We start from the raw sequence: 19,813 nt of genomic DNA on the forward strand, positions 1-19,813 counted from the left end.
TGCCTCTCACAAATTCAAGGGCTACCACTTTGGGTGGCAGGCACCCCTCGAATTTTTCTTTGGTCTCAAAGAGAGCACGAACCAGTGGAGTTTGGCAAGCCACACGACACACTTCCCTTTGTTGGACCATGTGGGTGGTCTCCCATCAATGTCGACAACAGGAATAGGTCACGCTGCACGAGTCAATCGAATCTATTTAAAAACATTGAAGTGCCTCTTTTGTCGGTGTACTACACTCTCACACCCAAACACTTACACCCTATGAATCGCTACCCTTTAATTTTGGTGTTTTCTTGAGAAAATTTAACATAGACCTAATATGTTAAGACACGGTACAGTAGCTCAAGGACTAGAAAGATAAAGATACCTTGGCAACCATCGGGGGCATAGCGGTCCTCGATGGGTTTTGTATATATCAATTTAATACATACGGTGGAGTATACTAGCAAGTGCTCCTAGAGATGTAGGCGTGTTCGCTTAACTCCGTGAATCTGAAGATGTGGTCATGTTTGCCGAACTCCCTCATCAAGCATTGCCTCAGTGTTATGTCGTCGTGATTGCTTCTTCATACGTCTGACACGATCGCAGTTTTACCCCAACAGGGTCAAATGTGTACGGGGTTATGTATCTTTCTGCTGGCATTGGGGTAAAACACAGTAATGATGGAAACCAAACACTCGCGGAGTTGCAGGTCCTAGAGTTCATCAGATTGCTATTGTAGCATCTGCATCCCAGTTGGGCTGGACCAGTCCGAAACGGACAAAACGCGCCCCCAGCAGGGCAACCCATTTCCGTCCGCGTCCGATTTTCGGTCCGCCGCCATCCATCTCCAACCCAAATTTGGTCCAGGTTTGGATCGAGACAGACAACATCTTTGCACTTCGCTTGTCCTTCATTTGCTCTTTTTTCCTCTCCTAACCCGCATGTCTATGAACAACAAAATGGACCATATGGGTGGCCGCGTTGGGGCACTGGCACACCCAAACAGACGGAGGCCGGGCAACTAGTCCAGACCTGTCTGGGTCGCGACCAAAACGGACGCATTTGGCCACGGATTTGGGTCGTGTGACTAGAGTTGCCCCAAGACAATAGACTGTGCACCGTGTTGAGGGATGTGGAAATAGACACTAAATTAAAAAAAAAATAGGACCACCACTAACCAAATGCCAAGCTTAGTAAATTGTTTTTACAACATTGTTATTACTTTACATAGATGCGAGAGAAGTTATCTTTAGCACTTCTATGTGATGCTAATGTATATGTAAAAGAAACTTAGATGAGTGAATGGAGAGAAAGCTAAAGTGTCTATCTTAGCGCCTAATTTCCGAGTGCTAAGGGATAGGGATGCTCTTACTGATTACAAAAATTCAACTTTTCTTATTTCAACCCCCCATCCAATGAAAAAGAACGTTGAAACCCTCCTACATCTTACTTTTAAATGCTTCGCAGCTACGTACGTGTCTCCGAATAATAACGCTTCACATGTATCACCTAGGTCGATCGATCCAGCTGGAATCTGGAAAGAAGCATCCAACATCTGAACCAGCTTTTACTGCAGCAAAGAACCATCCCCGCAAGCACTGGCTAATCTTTTGGGCTCATTTCCACCGGTGAATGCTCGTCGTTGTCAGAAGAGGAAGATGAAGACGAGGAGTCCGTATGGTGCCCAGAAGGGCCTAGCGGTGGCAAATCCGACCCATGTTCCTGCTGAGTACCTGCACAAGAAGACAACCCAGACGTCACAACTCGGAAGTAATGAGGATCTTTTGATTTTTGAACTAATCCAATGAGAATAGATTTGTTCAGCTGATAAGAACTACTCCTAGTCTATGAGAGGCACCTCCACTTTGTTCACTGATGTCCCTTAGATAGTTTCAACAATTTATTAGTTCCAATAAGTAAAAGGGCACGATGATGGCAGTTAGATCTCGGGGTAAATACAATTTCCAAGTGCTTGCTTGTAGTGGAAAAGTTACAATTTCCTTAACCAACTATATACGAATGCAAGCAATATTATGTTTTTACCATGCAAGCTAGATGGTGGGATGTTAGACAGGTGCTTGTTATAGACAGACCAATGGGATATTCTGTCTATTTTATTGTATTTTCAAAATAAGGGTGGGAACAAGGAGCTTTTCTGACCGTAGTCTAACCCTTCGTGTATTTTCACTTCGATTAAAGTTGACAGTTATAATCAGCAAGTAGGAACTCATAGCTCACCTGCATTTGTGGGGACTTTAGACTTTAGCTTCTTTGTGTGCCGCCTTATAAGTTTCTTTGTTTTTGTTATAGTCAACTGCCGAGCAAATGGAGAGAACTCAATTTCATTCTCACTCCGTTCACCCTGGAAATCTTGATCGCCATCTCCTTTCATAGTCTTTAGGACAAAATGCATTGCTTTCTTTCGTTGTGAACTGAACAATCCTTTCACAGAGGTGGCAAAACCATCGCCAGCTCCATCACTTGGTTTTCGAAGGAAAGCAGGTAGTTGATCAGAATTGCCACCTTCATCGCCATCGCTGTCACTTAAATTAAAATCGCTGGCAGCTATTAAACCTGTAGTTGGTTCCTTTTGGCTAGTGGATTTAGCTTTGAACTTTTTACCCTGTAAAAGAGTAACGTTTAAGTCAAAGATTACCTTGAAATAACTTGAAGATTCAGAGACATTGCATGATGTGCTATTTTAACTGCCTAGCATTCAAAATCTGAAATGCTATTGAGCTTCAAAGTTAGAAAGCAGAATGAAATTAACTTTACCTGCATGCCGGTTACTGACTTCAGTACTCCCCATACGATATGTTTCTTTACACGTGAAAATAGTCTTGCCCATGTTCCAGTAAAATCTTCACGATGAAAGGTATCCATGAGTAACCTTACATCACTAACAGCAAATGGCAATCCCTCGTACGTGAGAAGCAATTCAACCTAGCATATCATCAAGAACTAAACGTTATATGGACTAAAAGCAAGTACATTCCGTTGAAATAAACATTCAAGAAAAAGTTCAATTGCTTCAGCAGGTTGTGTATTGTGAGGCTTCATAATAGAACAGCACTTGAAGTATATTCTGACCTGGCTTATCTTTATATTGCGGAAGTCCATCATTTTCTGAGGTCTAGATTGTTTCACATCATTTGGCTCTACAGGCTTCTTCTCTTCACGAGTAGAACGAACAGGTCGTGCTAACTTGGAATCTTTACTGGCATCTTGAGATTCAGTTTGAGAATTTGATTGGCCCTGAATTTGTGAAACAAGTTCATTAGCTACAGACTCAGCAACACTTTCCTCCCATGTCCTGTCAGATGAAGATGACTGGTTGCTGGGGCTGGTTGTTTCTGCAACGGAAGTGTTTTTCTTAACTCGCCGTGTCCCTGCTGTAGTGGAGACTTTGAAAAGTTCCTGTATAATGAAAAGGGAAGGCACAAAATGAGCAACAAAGGAGAAAGCATAATTAAAGTTTGAAAAATCAAACGGCAAAAATAACAGGAATTGATATAACCTGCCGCTTTTGTGGGTGCTGCTCATCACCAGGGAAGAAATATCCCCACATCATTCTGTACATTGCTTCTGTCAAATAAATTTTCAGCGGATAGATGTCCACCTACATCAACAAGGTAGAAAGGAGTCACTGTCATTCGCCAATATTTTCCTTTTGACCAACAATCATTCACTATGCATGTAAATACACAGCCCAAAACAGCCAAGCATATACAGTTTCACCAGATCGGTGTTCATTCGAAAGGAAAAATTATCACTGCGAATTTAAAATCCAACTGAACTTACCAGCAAACTCTCAATTACAGAGTTCCCATCAGTCGGAGCTCCTTGCCTAGCATTAACACGGAGCATAACATTCCTGCATTATAAATTAGTGTTCAGCCGTGATTGCTCAGAGTGGAGAATAGATATTCCAAATTAATAAGAACATTACAAAGGAGGAAGAGAACAGAAACAGAAACAGAAAGAAAAAAACTGTAATTGCATCCATGTTAACCTGAGCTCACTTTTTTTGTTTTAGTGGAGCTGCAGTTGATCATATATGTACTTCTGCCGAGCTCAATACACACACAAAAAAGGCATAGTTGGAACCCATAGCCCATGAACTCAACATGTATCACTTGCAATCCAATTAGAGCATGTACAATGCACATGCTTGGAGACGTGCTTTACCAAAAGAAACGTCTTATATATTTCGTTCTAGCAGTGCTTCGAAGTTGCTTTCAGAATATTTTGTCTAACACAGTCACATAAACAGGCAGTACTACTGTTATTGGAAAAATGCAGGTTCCGGCTTGAAGACTAAATGCAACATCTTAAGACATGAAACAATCTGCAATTCAGTTGGCAAGAGTAGACTCCGCACATGCCTAAAAGGAATCTCACAGCACTTCGTTCTTATAAGAAAGATATTATAATTGCTATGATTAATACTCCAAGGGGAAAAGAAGGCATCCTTACTTGCCCCATTCAGAAGGTGGGTTCCAGGGTGCAAGAACAGTATCTGATTTTGCATTAGCAAGCCCATTTCTGATAACAACCATCTTTGTTGTCAAGTGAGCGATGCCTATGTCTTTGTAGTCCCGGTCGAAATCATAAATCTACATATTCATATTTTAAAAATCAGTGAAAGATATAAACAGGCATGCACATCTTTTATATTTGGAAAAAAAGGTAAATGTTCCCCACCATAATTTGAAAAAAGTGCAACTAGTCCTATGAACTATCAGAAGTTTAAGAATTATACTTGACTGGAGACAAATAAACTTACAATATCATTTATCTCAGCTTCAGAAAAAGATTTTCCATCTGCCAACATGCTCCAGACTACCTTGTTTATCCTCATAGAAACTCTCATGGCACATGAAGGGCTTTTGTTCTTTTCCTTTTCCATCAACCTCACTTGTGCAGCTTTCTGCATAGCACTTCTTAGCAGGGAATATGCTTCTTTCCTACCATTCCGGACATTTACAAGTTCTTTCTTCAGACGTTTTACCTGGCACAGGTTATTAAGACATGATGGTATAATCAAAGCGAAGTAGTTTATTCATAAGATGCATGCTTATTAAAAAAAAGTGAACCAGGAGGACACCCCCTGACTTCTTATTAAGTGGGACTGTGGGGTGAGTCGTCAAACCGAGGTCAGTGGGTTGATAACCATGTAATCTCATCATTGCTCCTGGGATACTCCTCTAGATTCATTCTAATGAGAACTTCAATTATTATTATTTTAGGGAAAAGAACTTCAATTATTAGTTCCATCAGTGTGAAGCAAATATGAAGTATCCAGTTTACAAACGAGCACAATTTATAGGAACTGAAACAACTTTTATGCTAATGTGAACTTGAATGGACTGACAGCCGTAACCCTTAAACGTACCAGCATTGACTTTGGACCAGTAACCATTGATGTAGCATCATCAGATTTTGGGGATTGACTCGGCTCACTAGATACTTCACTACCAGTAGACAAGATTCTGATATCATCAAGCAGTATCTTCCGTTCTCTTTCTTTTACTTCAACATCGATCTTTGCTAATTCCACCTCTTCGACACCATCTGGTACAACTGCATCAGATTCTTCAGCAATGTCGCCATCATCGTTGTCGAGGGGATAGCATATATTACTCTTTTTAGTTCTGAAAAGTGGAGTAGTTTCATTAGCATGAAGCAAATATTAACTAAGATATGTTTCTGGGGCAGTTTACAGATCCAGTTAATAGAATCCAAAATATTTCGGTGTTACTTTTCTTTCAAGAAAGAGATTCATGTTGACAAGTACAAATTATATTCTCTAAAAATAAAAGTACAAATTCTATGGTAATTACCAACTTCGGTCTGCCATGTAGAATTTGAAATGGCTAATCCTGCTTAGTGATTACAGTACACCAACGATTTTTTTTTATATTAGCGGTTACCATGCGAACTTAGGTGCACTAACTCCAGTCAGGTTCTAAGTTGTTTGTGCATTTTGTGTGTATGGTGTTCAACTATTTGATACATATAGATACTAGCAAAGGCCCGTGAGTTGCTACAGATTTTAAAAAATTATACATGCTTAAGAAGATTATACTACACCCTATTTTTCTCAATACATGGCATATTAGGTTTTGCTAAGAAAAGGCTTTGACCAACAATTATTTTGTTAATATGTGGTTTTTAGGACATGACATTTATATCAATAGATTCGTCATCAAAAGTGCTTACTGATAAGTGCCTATTGATAATTGTGGTTTCATATCATATCATAACGAAGTAATTCTTAGTCAATGCATTGTCGTAACGAAACCTAATACGCCATGTCTTGGGAAAAGGAGTGAGTGTCATTTATATCAGATCTAATAAAACCAACTACACCTGCTCTCATTTTAACCATGAGAGATTGAAATAGAGATACGCCGGTTCGAAGGTGAACAGATCATTGCCACCGATTGACATCTTTATAGTAGTAAAGTTACAAGGGAGTTATGGCGGCGGTTCCAACTATATTGTATGTATATCACACTTGACATTTAGCACTGTCAAGCGATGTTCTGTAACAAGACACATTGATAAAAGCTCATCAAACTATAACATGCTCATCATTTGTTCGCATTAAAATGACCAAAACCACAATTTATCGGAGTATTTCCTAGTTTTCTGAAGGAACCTACAGGACTCGATTTTCCCAATCTATCATGACGACACTGATAGCATAATAGTACTGAAATGCAAAAAAACGGAAGCATTAAAAGATACTAGAAAGAATACCTGGGAGCTCTTGCCAACAGAAGATTAGTCAAAACATCCATCATAACCTGAAATTGGCGTGATGTCATACCAGCAGTTATATCTGGAGAGTTAAATGCCAACTCTTTTAGTGGTTTGACCTGCATTACCAAAACAGTAAACAGATAAACTAGCTGTCTCCACTAACTATTCCAGGATATGCTCAGATAAAGGCGCAAAGTAATATGAAATAATTGGCAAGAGAATAGACCTTTAGTTCAGGATTTCCTCCCTTGTGTCTTGTGATGCGGAAGTACATTTGGCATGGCATAAAGACCCTCTCAAGTAAAGCACCAGTTCGTTTAACTTCTGATGACCTGCGATGTATTTTTGGCAGCCATTGAATACCAGCACCAGGATCAACATCGGTTGGAGCAACATGAGCTTGGACATGCTCCAACATTACAGAGACCTCAAAACGTGACCAAGTCATTTCTGGCTTGGTCTCTCCAATGGCTACATTGCTGGAACCAAGTGCCTTCTCAAATTCTTGACCAACTTGTACAATTGACTGAAATGAACGGACCATCACCCGCCCACTACCAGCAGCTAGTAGAAACCTACCCTGATGTAATTGTAACATATATCTTAAGTCATTGCAGCAGGCTCCTAAATTCAGGTGTAGATAACGAAAATTGAAAAGAATACTTCCGTAAACATCAGGTTCGTGGTGTCAGTAAGGAAATAACAAAAAAATGGGCTTGAAAAAGAAACTCAGTAGCTGTTAAGAAATGTCCGCATGCAACCTTTATACCTCTAATCCTCTGTGATTCTAACCAAATTTGTGAAGTGTAAGCACCATTTGAAATGTCAGAGTTTCATAGGAATTCTGTAAGACAGGAAAACATCCATTCTCACTGGACCTTGGGCTTACAAAACTCATATGGCAATCGTGGTTCCAAACAGGATCTTGGAGTCAGTGATAATTTATATAATGTCCAATTAAATGGCTGTAACTTGTGTGCAATATGCAAATATCAAATGTAGTTTAATTCGTTATTTCAGTTCAAATATGAAGTTCCTCTCCATTAACAGGTGAACCCTACCTCGGAGTCATTTATTATTCGTTTTCTTTAGCAAACTGACAACTGCTATATCCACTAATTTTATGGATCGACCTTTTAGAATCTTGGTTATATGCACTATCTACCAGCGGTTGTTAATGCCCTGAATATGAAGATTTCTGCATAATAACAAATGTACGACTGAAGTAGAAACCAAATACAAGTATATTGAATAAACAATGTGACATCTATTAAACTGTGAAGTACTGTTTCAAAATATAAATTGACTGGGCAGCAATATACTCACATTTGCTTCTTCTGAATGTAGATTGAATTGAGGTTGGACAACATTAACCATAAAATGTCTCGTACCTTCCTCTTCGGAATCACTACTGTTCGATGGTTTCATTGCTGCATCACAAGTTTTCAGTCCAAGTAAGAAACTAATAATTTAGCTAGGAAATTTTGCAGGTGTTCTGTGAAATGTTGAAACTTGAACAGTGCGACAAGAATGCCTATTGATTTTTTTTTACTAAACAAAAAACGCCAACTTAGTTCTCAGGTCAGTCACAATTAGCACAAAATATAGTGTGATAAACATACCAGTTTCACTACTTGATGCTGGTTCTAGCTTGCTCGGTCCACTGGAAGAAGGTGGGTCTGAAATCTGTTGAGGAGGATCTGAGTGTGATGCTGATGGTGAAGAACTGAGGGCACCATCATTAGATATCTCAGCTTCTTTAATTGCCTGTTTTTTCTCAAGAATCTTTCTTTGAGCATATTGGCGAGAGGGAGATGGTTTTGGAGGCTGAAATGCTTGCGTTAAACCACCAACCCAAGATAAGATGGCAGCTCTATTTTCTAGACTCCACAGAATTTTTAATCCATGAACAAATACTCGCTGACAATTGTCAGCAACCACAACATTAAAACCATCCTCGTCACTACCTGATTGTTCATGGTCACTTTCATCCCCCCCATCAAACTCAGACTTGAATGATATCGTTTCAGATTTTTTCCTGCCGTCTTCCTGCCATGCTGATAATCTAGCAGCATCAGCCTTGGGAGTTTGTTTCCGTATAGTGAAATAATCAGAATACAGAAAAAATCCATCATCTTGACTTTTTTCAGTCGATCGAGTTTTTGTTTTGGCCTTTTCACAGACAGGATTGTCTAATGATTCCTTAGAAGTTGATGATTCAGGAATATTGTTCATAAATACCTTCAGTAAGTGCAAGTCAATACCCATGTAAACAAGATCAAGAGGTTCGCGCTTGCAGTCAAAAGTAAATATCTGCTTGCCACGACTGGAAGAAATTTCTACCCTAAGCTTTGTAAAGTGCAGTGTCAAACCCTTAGCAGGATCGTCAGCCTGCAGCGGCATATTGTTGATCTGCAATAAGTTAGCATCAAAACGAATACACTGTTCAGTCATAACTCTGTCAAGTGGCAGGTTTCCGGACCGTATAAATCTAGGAACTCTGAACCGTGGAAACCTGGAGAACAATCTTAATTTATGGGGAGGAAGGAAAAATAAGCCCCACCACTTTGTTAGCCAAACCAAATCATGAGCTCCAACATTAACAGTTGGAGAATCATTTGAAACTGCTTGAGTCTTACGTTGACGCTCCACAGGTTCAGCAGTACTAGGTTTAAGGGAAAAGCTCCACTTTAGCGAGAGTGAAGTTGAGCGAAATGGATCAAGAACTTTGTCTCGTGGTTTTCCTTCTACAGGAAGAGCAAATATATAATGATCCATAGGATTACCTGAATCACATCCCCACTCTATGGTAATGTCCATGAAAAAGGAGGGTGTTTCAAGGAAAGGTATAGCTGTATGATTCGGGACTTCTAGACTGCACTTCTTTGCAAGACTCTCTAGGCTAGTTATGTACACCTTTAGACACTTTGAAGACAGACTGACATAACCATCCACATATCGTATTTCAATATAGCCAGTTGTGATTAACAATTGATCTAGCTTCTCGTAAGGGCTTGTTGCAGCAGGGAGATGCCAAATTGTTTCAGCGAGACATAAGCTGAATTTACCATGAATGTAGTTCCGCATATCATCCCACCAGGGTAAACTGCGCTCTCTTCTAGGGGGTTCGGGGCGCTCAAAGAACCATCTTTTAGCTAGATTTGCCCTCCGTAATGCACATGTAAAAGCATAGCTTATATCAGCAAAAACTGGCTCATAGCCAACTCCAAAGGAAACTTCCCCTCTTTGAAAATGCAATGGCAGGTCAGCATATGTTTTCATTGGTGGGGTATAACCGGTCCCAGACCGTAACAGATTTACTCTCCACCATTTCCCAACATAAACATCTTGTCGAACTTGGGGCTGAAAACAGGTCGCCTGCCACCAGAAAAAGAAAGAATCTTATATTATTCAGAGTTACGTCGAACCAGGATATTTAAATTCCCCCTAGAACCTAGAACTATGATGCACTACAACAAAAGGAGAAAATACAAGTTTTACAACTATATCCAGTTTGAGTAAGTAGTTCTCTTTCTACATGCAAAGGATGAGTTAACAGTTCTAAATACTAATAGTATTCCATAAGTGAAAAGAGTGAACAGCATCAAATCTAACCTGCTGGGCCAGCACAAGCCATCCACTGCATTTAGCAGAGGTTCCAGAAAATAGTGGAAATGCGTAATCTCTTATGTACGCAGATAATGATTTAGCTTTCAAAGTAAAATTGCTACCGTACAATCGGGAAAATGGAATGTCATCTTTTGCACAAACAGGATCCACAGATTTGATAAAACTTATCATTCCTTCATCACCCCCATCAATCTTCGATAGGCTCACATCAACATCTTTTGCACAAATTGACATAACTGATGCCCTGCGTGTACTCATCTTAAATCCTGACTGGAAGCCACTTGAACATGCACCTGACCCTTCTGATACTGGCAACTTCTGGCATGCCTGGTAATATGATTTAAATGCCTGTACATGTATTTCTTCTCTAAGCTTTTCAAAAGAATGTGCGCCAGGTGCATCAACATAAACATCAGGGGAGTCATTGCTCTTTTCAGAAGCAGAACTATCCAATTTTTCCTTGGGGGAGTCTTTAGTTTTGGCTGAATCAAGGTGATCAAGGAGATCCAATCTAACTATGGACTCATTAAATACATTCTTCATTAAACTGATATGCTCATCAAGCCAACCTTGGATAGGTTCTTCCTCGATTTCTGCTGTGAGATCGCGTACAATCACCCTCACATACCGAAATACCGTGGTTTTTGCTTTGCTCTTTTTGCTGCTGCTGCTGCTAGATTTCTTCTCAGGAAATAATATGGATGTTTTTGCTGCAGAAATAAGTTTAAAGGCCCGCAATGTGTCTTCAACTGCATCATCAATAGCCCGAAGCTGCAACCTAAAAGGCAGGCATATATAAGCATCTCGGCATTGAATAACCCAATCACATGTAGCTGCAGACTGAACCTTCTTATCAGGATGGCTGTCTGAAACAGAAATCGGGATGCGTGATATCTGTATACGACTGCTTTTTAAAAGCTGTGCACCACAAAAATTGACTGCTATTCCTTCAACCAAAACACCAATTTTTGCATTCTCAGAGAAAATAGAGCCAACATGAATCATTGCTTCAACCCCATCAGCAAGTTCGCCTGAAATTTTCAAAGATTCCACGTCAACGGCAATAACAGATTCCCGTTTTTTTTGTGCCTTTTCTTGCTGACCATGGTCAGTATGATCTTTCTTGGTCAAAGTATCAATGTGCACGGTTTCATCTTTTACCTCCGTAACAGAATTCTGGAGTTTCATCCTGTGTAGAACTGATTTAAGTCGTGTGGCTATTTCAAGTAATTCCAGACAAGGATCAGGCTCCCACCAGACTGCTACGTCTGTCACATTGATGAGGGAGCAGACTGCATTGTCATTTAGCCCACCAGAACGCTTGACAAACTTTGCCTTTTGCACATCAAAAAGTGTAACCTCCTCTGCAGAATTATCACCAAACTGATATTCTTTATGTGTTAATCTGGATCTCCCAAGTTCAACCTGCATGGAGTGCTTTTCCTTGTTCAGACATACAAGAAATCGGTTAATCTCAAGAGAAGTGGAGAAGTCAACATGCTTATGATCTGGAAGGCTGGTTGAGTTTACATAGGCCATCCTTGGGCCACCATTAGCATCGTCGATTATCATAACACGGCCACCCTGTGAACCATAATTTACACGCTTTGGGTCTGCCACAGACATATCTTCAAGCCTCATATCACCAACATACAAAATAGAGCACTGTTCAACATTAATCTTGATTAGCTGTGCACCTTTAGAATTCTTGGGAGATTTTTGAGAAGAAGATTCCTGTGCAGGTCGTTTCTTAGGGGGACTAATGCTTTTCACAAATCCCTTGTAGGACATTGCAGTTGTAATAAGCAACTCAAGATAGTGAAAACAGAAATGCATTCCAATTCCAGATATATTAACAGAGAGAGCAGATTTAGCATGGTCTATGCCACTATCTTTGCCTCCGTCATTTTGATCCATATCAAGAGTTGAGCGGCTAATGTGCAGTAAGGTGCCTGAAATGCTTTCTTTTATCATCTTTTGATGTTTCGCAGCAACAAGAAACTTCAATTCTCCAAGCTTCGCGTGCAGTTCAGTTCCTTGGTTTACCAACTTATTTGCAGAAAAATGAGTAGACTGCAAGCAACACTGCATTTTCCAGCATTTACAGGTATGATTAGTAGTTAAAATAAAATGGTAACACATCAATTTGATGTGATTCAAAATTTGGACACATGAAAGAAGCTGGAAACCAACAGAAGACAGTAATTAGAAATCCCTTAATCTTAACCTTCCTGCAATTCCAAACAGACATGAATTCCAGCAATCACTGTTGGATGGTTTTTACAATTGAGAATATGGGCAGCCAGCAATTTATTTTATTGAGTGATCACTACATTTACCACAAGTACATCATATACAAGAGTTTCAAGGAAAAGTGTCATGAAAGTGGAATATGCTTCCTGTAACTAATTGAATCTCATATGGCTATATCAGTTATTGATGTAGTAGAAGTTTAGGAAGTTTAGCATGGAGACGAGTGAAAAGAAGAGCAAAATGTAGAGACTCTTTCAAATTAACATTTTGCATAGGTATGATCTTCAATTCAGTGCTGCGGACATTGCTCTGTTCTTTGCCTCCATGATGATGCAAGTTGGGAACGGCACCACTGCAATCTTTGGGGAAAACCAATGGACAGAGATTGTGCCTGAGGTATACAGCATGGTGGGCAAGCGCATTTGGAAATCCAGGATGGTCACAGATGGGCTCGTGGACAGCCGTTCGGTGCAGGATATTCAGGGTCACCCCTCGGCATCAGCCCTCCTGCAGTATCTTGACCTCTGGCTAGTGGCTGGCCATCGCCCAGGTTAATTTGACTGATGAGCCGTGGAGGGTCAATGGCACCTACTCTGCCCGCTCATGCTACCAAGCCTCCTTCCATGGTGCCATGTATTGCGATTCCTAGAAGCTTGACTGGAAGATCTGGGGCCCACAGAAGGTGAAGTTGTTCTTCTGGCTCGCTGGATTGAACCGTTGAGACTTGCTCTTCGCAACCTGCCACACGAGCCAGCTTGTTTGCTCTGCGATCAAGAACAAGAGATGATGCAATACCTGCTCGTCAACTGCCCCTTCTCACAACAAGTTTCGTATGATGTCCTCACCTGGATAAGAGCAAACTGCCAGCCGCCGTGCTGGGAGAGATAATCACTGATTGGTGGCGCACCGCTCACCGTGGAATCCTAAGCTACTGTGCAAAGGGCTGGAATCCTTGACCCTGCACACCTGCTGGATGATCTGGAAGCAGCGGAAAGAGTGCATTCTCGACCATCCTAGTCCTAGCATGCTGGTGCTCTAGGGCTTAGGGTGGTTCTGCCAGGGTCTTGGGATGTGCAGTGATGTCTGTTTCTAGGTCTTGGCGGGTGTTGTTTTTCCTAGGCTTGTGCTAATTCTCTTCTACCTTTTCAATAAAATGAAACTCGAGGATCTTTTGGTTGCTCATCCTACCTCCAATGTGCCCTCTTCAAGGAAGACTTTCAGGTCCAGAGTGTCAGGTTTGGGGCTGATATAGCTCTGGACTGGCTAGGAGCGTCGGGTTCTGTGCCTTAGATCCTCCTTTGTAATCTTCCTGTACAGTTCTCTCTCTGTATTCTTATTAGACGTACTGTTAGAGTCTCTCCTACTGTTTTTGTTCAAAACAAGCAAGGCTCTTGCGTTTTCTCGGGGGGGAAAGGGCACAACAACAAAAGAAAGAGCACTTTGAAATAATTCAAAATAGGTATTCTGTAAATCAAGTATCAGTATATTTTAATGCATTAGCCATGTTACCAAGATTTGTTTGCAGTCTCATGAACATTCAGCTGATTACTAACAACAAAGTTGACCTTCTTCTGATCCAGAAGCTAAATTTGGACCTGACGTGCACAACTTTTTGGGTTGTAGATGTTTGAAAAGGAGATATAAATATAAGATGGTAAGATGAGGCAACTGAAATATGAGTGCATTCATGTAAAATGTACGCTTTACAAGTACTTTCATGCAATTAAAAGTTCAATCTGAGAAAACAATAGTAGAACGAAGCACATGAAAAGGAACTTACATGGAATAGTGGTATGTCATCAAGACTGTAAAGCACAACAGCAACCTCAGGTGCTGAGAATGTAAGTACCAAAGCCAGTGCTAATTTTTCTTTGGGGGCCTTCTCTTGTTGTGAATTTTCATGAAGAACAATGGGCTTCTTTTTAGCTGGCTTCAACAAAATCAGTGGCTTAATTCTGCTTATAATGAGGTTACATTGGACTCCACTAATCTTGATATTTACTTCTGCTCGAATCGGCGATGTTGACTGAGAATAGATAATCCATCAACACATAAGCCCTGAGAAAGATATTACACACCCAAAAAAAACATATATGTGCAAAATATGTTTTACTGAAAAGGACCTGAAAACCTATGATTCCCTATATCCCTCAGTGCATGTGCATGTGCATGTGAAGATGGATGTGCATGAACGCAAGACATGGCAATGTATATAACATCATCAACACATGCTAGATAAGCACCCGCTTTGGGGCTTACTCGATTGGCCATGAAACCAGCTTGACTAAGTCCCAAGTATGAAAATTACCCACAATTTCCCCAATCCATATATCGGCCATTAAAATTCGACATAGACACACTCATGTATTCTAAATTAACGATCTCCACTTCAAGCAATACCTCAAACAAACAAAAATGGATGTGGTATTGGTGCATCACATGATTGGAACCTGATGGAATCGGTGGTCTTATCAATAGTCCTGAGTTACTTTTGTTCACACTGAGACCTAGTCAAGTCAAAATTCTGCGCTGAACTGGAATTCGTATCAGTTTGTCAGTGAAGTGTTTCCCGCAAATGCAGCAATTTCCAGCTATGATGGACTTGAAGCCCGCAGGAATTTCTTGAGAGAAATCACTAAATCAATAGTACTAGTAAAAATTTATGGTGTGAGCACATCAGACTGACCTGAGTGGGAATATTAGCTGAAACAACAGTTGCAATTTTTGTAACCTCCAGTACAGATGTAGCACCATCCATTAGAAGCTGGAAAAACAAACAATCATGATCTAGTGTAAGTTAGGAAAAAAAAAAACAAATGTCCCACAGAATACACAGAAACATACATGAATACCCGTCACATCAGTTTCCAACCAAAGGTGTGTTGCAGCATCCCCGACGTCATTCTGTGGCTGTGACTTCATAAGTCTCATAGAAATGCTACCAATTTCGTTGTTGATTGAGAGGCCATGATCATTTGGCAAAAACTTCAGATCTAGCTTGGACATATTGAAGCTAACCTTCCAAAGAACAACTACATTTTAGTGAATGGTAACAGAGCAGCTAACTTATATTAAAAGGATGTAACAACTGAAATGGCAAAACAAAGAGCAGTAGAAGATGCTGAACTGCCACCAACAATAAATATTTGAAATTGCATCCTGGAGAATGATTGTGAAGGAGTACAGTGCTTGGGTCACATATTATATCATATCAGTTCATGATATGTGTGTTTGACACATAAGAATCCTAGAGTTTTTTCCAAAAGGAACACTTCTAATTAGATATATTAACATGCAGAGGTTGTTTCATGCTAAAATATTACAAGTGGAGAAGAGTAGTTTGATTATTTAAAATATAAAAGAAATTGAGTTATCTAACAATACTATGTTACCTTAGCCTGGTTGTGCATTCATCATTGAGTCATCTTGCCTCTAAAAATATTGGTGCAGCGCAATGCTAAGTGAATATAACTAAACATACTATGTTCTCATCCATTTGGTGGACAAAGTGACCAATCTAGATTTTTGTTTAACAATGTCAAAAGCAGAAAGAAACTAGAAAACACGGAATCATAAATGGCAGTACCCATGTACAATGGAAGATGGTAAACATCAGTGGCACTACAGGAAATAAATACAACCTTTTCAGGAAACAAATCGATCTTCTTATTCAATGACAAGAGCTTGCTCCCTTCAGGTTTGGCAGCTGCTTTATTATCCACAGTAGGTCCATCCTTCTGATCAACAACAGTAGAAGCAGAGGGCTTCTTCTTGGTGAATAGCTTTTCTTCCAAGTTCACAACAATTGGACCACACGTCAAATCCAAATTCTTCACTCTAATTCCTTTATCCCTAAAGAGCGTTAATAATGTTACAAAGGAAGAATAATCAAGTGGATGTCATGTATTGAGGCCCAATGGGCTAATAAATAGGAGTACAAAAGATGAGCTAAAGCAAGCAAACATAACGTGGTACTAACATTGCACTACCACACATAGATACTCTTAACAAAAAAAAATGTTTTCGTTCTTCCAAGACAAAGCATGACAACACATTAAGTTTCTTTAATTGAATTGGTTCTCACAGATTTGAAGGAAAACGACTAAATGGCTAAGATTACCAAATTTAGCTTGGCATAGGCATGAAACTGTTGCTACATGTCCCTGATTGTTAGGAATATGACTAGCCTCCTGGTAATAATAGATCCTAAATTTTAATAAACACTAAGAGATTGAAAATGCACATTTTCTTTTGGGCTTGTCAATAAGTTTTGGAGAATCACATGTATGGTGCAATAAGTAAATTATTGGAACTCAAAATCATGGGAATGTGCTATTGAGAAGGCAAAACCTCCTCTTCTGACATTTAGTATCAGACGCCAAAGTTGAGTCACAGAAGGTGATTTCTGGACTCATTTATGACTTGTGTTATGCTTATGTTGCATCAATCACCATTGAAAAGAGATGGCAAATAGTAATTAGTTAGACACCAACAGCTACTACCTTTCCAATCAAAATGATCACACATAGATCAACGGTGACGTTTCTATTAGAATGACCCCTTATAAACTGTGGAGAATGTTTGCAAAGCTATCTGTTAGGGGTTACCTCTGATGAAGCTCACATGAGAGTGCTATATCTTCAAACAAGAAAGAGCTAGAGTCAAAAGTGTCCATGGCTGAACAGTATTGTCCACTGACCCACCAATCCAATTTGCTAAATACTGAAGTATTGTTGTCAATGCTGTCTATCTCTAATGCTTGTACAAATAAAGGTATGAGGTGTATTTCAATATTAAGAACCGGATGCAGCGCTCCAGTTTTAGATAAATCAATCTTCAGGTCTTTGATGCCAAGAGCAGCTTTTGGAGCCTGCAATAGCCGAGTTTTGTGTCAAAACCATTATTAAGAAAATGCCAAGTTATCAGCGCCAAATTAGGACAGAGTACAAGCATATACATAAACCATAAATGGAGCACAGAAACTCATACTGAATCCTCAGTTCTCAGAGAAACATCTAGCTTGTCGTACTTTCAGATACTCTGATTCACCTTGAATTTGGAGGGCGGTGTCAAGTATAATATATTGGTGCAATGGATGAATAGATTTGAGCATTTGGCCCATGTGGCATATCTAGGGTTGTCCCATGAGAGAGATGATGTTGTTGTACATACTTTATACATTTTGGGGAGACAATATAAGGTGTTGTGATACTTGGAAAATACCATAGCTTACAGTCGAAAACTGTGCAAATTGACATATAAAGCTGTATGCGGAAAACATTTTGTCATCCCAATCTGAAGATGACTTTATTGGCCTTAGTACACTCTAGATAACACGAGAATTGTAAATATATTATGGTTTGAACCATTTGGTAAGATGTAAGATGTACTCCCTCCGATCCATAACACAAAAGAGTAAGTTAGTACAAATTTTGTACTAAGTGGACGACACTTTTTATGGATCAGAGGCAGTATCGTATAGAATGTACCACCAAATTAAGAAGACACGCCTGAGAGCGCAAAAACTTGCACATAAATCTACTAAGTAACTAAAAGCTTTTGAAGATTAAGAAATGAAGAATACACAAGTATTGCATATCCCATTCCACATATTTGCTAAAACAGTAAAACATGTATGAACTGTCTCCATTTATTGAGCGAATTCAGTGGACCAACATTCGCACTAAAATCATCAGCATATATGTGTGGTGAGAGGTTGAATATATGACAAGAAGGAAGAAGGGAGTACCTTGAGCTTCAGCTCCACAATAGAAAGTGATAAAAGGCTGGCAACATTTGTTATAAGCCTCCATTTTGCTTGTCCTTTGGATTTTCCTTTTGGTTTCGCTGGTGAGGCTGAGGTTGGCTTGCGAGGGGGAGGTTTCTTTTTGTTTGCAGATTTTGCAGGTTGCCGGAGCACAATGTCCAAGTCAGATATTCTCAACTGCACGATTGGACCTTGAGTTAGTATGGTGAATCCCAGTTGGGTGAGCGGTTTTCGCAAGCCAAGTCTAATTTCACCGATAGAGATGGACGCGAGTGGTCCCTGTGAAAAGCAAAACCGAGCGAGATTAGATCATATATATCTCATTGGCATTGGCACGGACACGGGTTGTCAACAAGTGATGAAGCTAAGCAGGCAGATGATTGATTACCTTTGGGGAGTTCATGGTGATGTCCCTGAGATAATTGAAGCCATAGGAGCGGCATCCGATGGAGATCTTCGCCACGCGGCGGAGCACCCATGCCAGAGCCTTGGCAAACAAGCTGCATTTGGATTGCAACAATTTACAAGAAATTGATTGCCCCCCTTCCAAAACAATTGAACAAGACAAGAGCAGCAAAGGATGGTTTGTTGGCTTAGAAACAAAAAGAGAGGGGCGGGGGCATACAGGAAGGCGACACATGACGCTGTGACGACGAGGGCCGCCATGACGACGAGCTTGAGGGCGGAGAGGAGGAGGCCGTAGCGGAGGACGAACTCGAGGGCCTCCCAGGCGACGACGAACCCCACAAGGAGCTGCACGAGCCCAAGCATCATCGCTGCTCCTTCTTCCCCTAAGCTGCTGCATCCACCGCTCCGTCGTCACATCAAACTCGAAAATTCTCCGTGCGATTGCGATCGATGGCGGACTGCGGTGCGCCGCGTGAGGAGATCCGATCGATCGGGGGAAGGAGGAGGTGGAGGAGGAGGGGAGCCCGACGGAGTGGAGGGATTGCAAAGTAAAGTAGTGGTGGAGAAGAGGAGTGGAGAGGAGGTGGTGCGCCATTTCCGGAGGGGGGAGAGACAAAGAGGAAGCAGAGGGAAGTGGCGGTTAAGCACGTCTAGCCCAAAATTAACAACTCCAGAGAACTGGAGAAAGAAACTAAAAACATGTCCTTCTTTCCCGCGGCGGCTTCTTCCGGCTGAGACTCGACTCCCGCCGGTGCAGCCGTGCAGACACGGCCGAGGGCTGAAGCCGCCGCCGTCTGTCGAGGTGCTCGGTTTGCCGGACGCCTTCCCTGCAGCTTTTCATGTCTGTGAGACTGTGACACCAGAACAAGGTCAGGGCCTTCTGCATTGACCCAAAGTTGCTAACGGAAATAACTTTGGGAATTCAATTTTAGTTCACTGTCACTGATTTTATTTTATTTTGTTTCTTTTAACATTCAAAACGACACTCTTACAAATTGCATCATT

General features: G+C 40.7%; 1 protein-coding gene across 4 annotated transcripts; it reads right to left on the reverse strand.

The window, feature by feature from the left end:
- Positions 1–1,132: 1,132 nt before the first annotated feature.
- Positions 1,133–19,697, reverse strand: LOC100834533 (protein ABERRANT POLLEN TRANSMISSION 1). Of its 4 annotated transcripts, XM_003557774.4 has the most exons (22): positions 19,026–19,697; positions 18,789–18,900; positions 18,383–18,679; positions 17,241–17,503; positions 16,275–16,485; positions 15,478–15,651; positions 15,320–15,397; positions 14,414–14,659; positions 10,366–12,465; positions 8,373–10,128; positions 8,077–8,180; positions 6,977–7,330; positions 6,748–6,866; positions 5,378–5,636; positions 4,769–4,993; positions 4,459–4,598; positions 3,784–3,856; positions 3,500–3,601; positions 3,073–3,399; positions 2,758–2,925; positions 2,221–2,605; positions 1,133–1,715 (listed from the first exon to the last, which is right to left on the reverse strand). In XM_003557774.4, the coding sequence occupies exons 1-22, from the start codon at positions 19,172–19,174 to the stop codon at positions 1,585–1,587; spliced, it is 7,773 nt and encodes a 2,590-aa protein (XP_003557822.1). In that variant the 5' UTR covers positions 19,175–19,697; the 3' UTR covers positions 1,133–1,584. The 4 variants fall into 4 exon arrangements, with proteins under 4 accessions (XP_003557822.1, XP_010228617.1, XP_010228618.1 ...); XM_010230315.3 differs by lacking the exons at positions 17,241–17,503; positions 18,383–18,679; positions 18,789–18,900; positions 19,026–19,697 and having other exon boundaries at positions 15,478–15,646; positions 16,275–16,411; XM_010230316.3 differs by lacking the exons at positions 16,275–16,485; positions 17,241–17,503; positions 18,383–18,679; positions 18,789–18,900; positions 19,026–19,697 and having other exon boundaries at positions 15,486–15,622.
- Between the last annotated feature and the right edge of the window lie 116 nt (positions 19,698–19,813).

Source organism: Brachypodium distachyon, chromosome 1, assembly GCF_000005505.3.
Source record: "Brachypodium distachyon strain Bd21 chromosome 1, Brachypodium_distachyon_v3.0, whole genome shotgun sequence".
NCBI classification, from domain to species: Eukaryota; Viridiplantae; Streptophyta; class Magnoliopsida; order Poales; family Poaceae; genus Brachypodium; species Brachypodium distachyon.

Bases quoted from the DNA above. Each gene is read 5' to 3' on its own strand.
- LOC100834533 (XM_003557774.4), bottom strand. From the start codon at position 19,174: ATGATGCTTGGGCTCGTGCAGCTCCTTGTGGGGTTCGTCGTCGCCTGG. The intron at 6,867-6,976 runs GTCTATTCTCTT...TTGGTAATGCAG, and splicing joins GAGGAAATCCTGAACTAAAG to GTCAAACCACTAAAAGAGTT. The intron at 5,637-6,747 runs GTATTCTTTCTA...TCCACTTTTCAG, and splicing joins CTGTTGGCAAGAGCTCCCAG to AACTAAAAAGAGTAATATAT.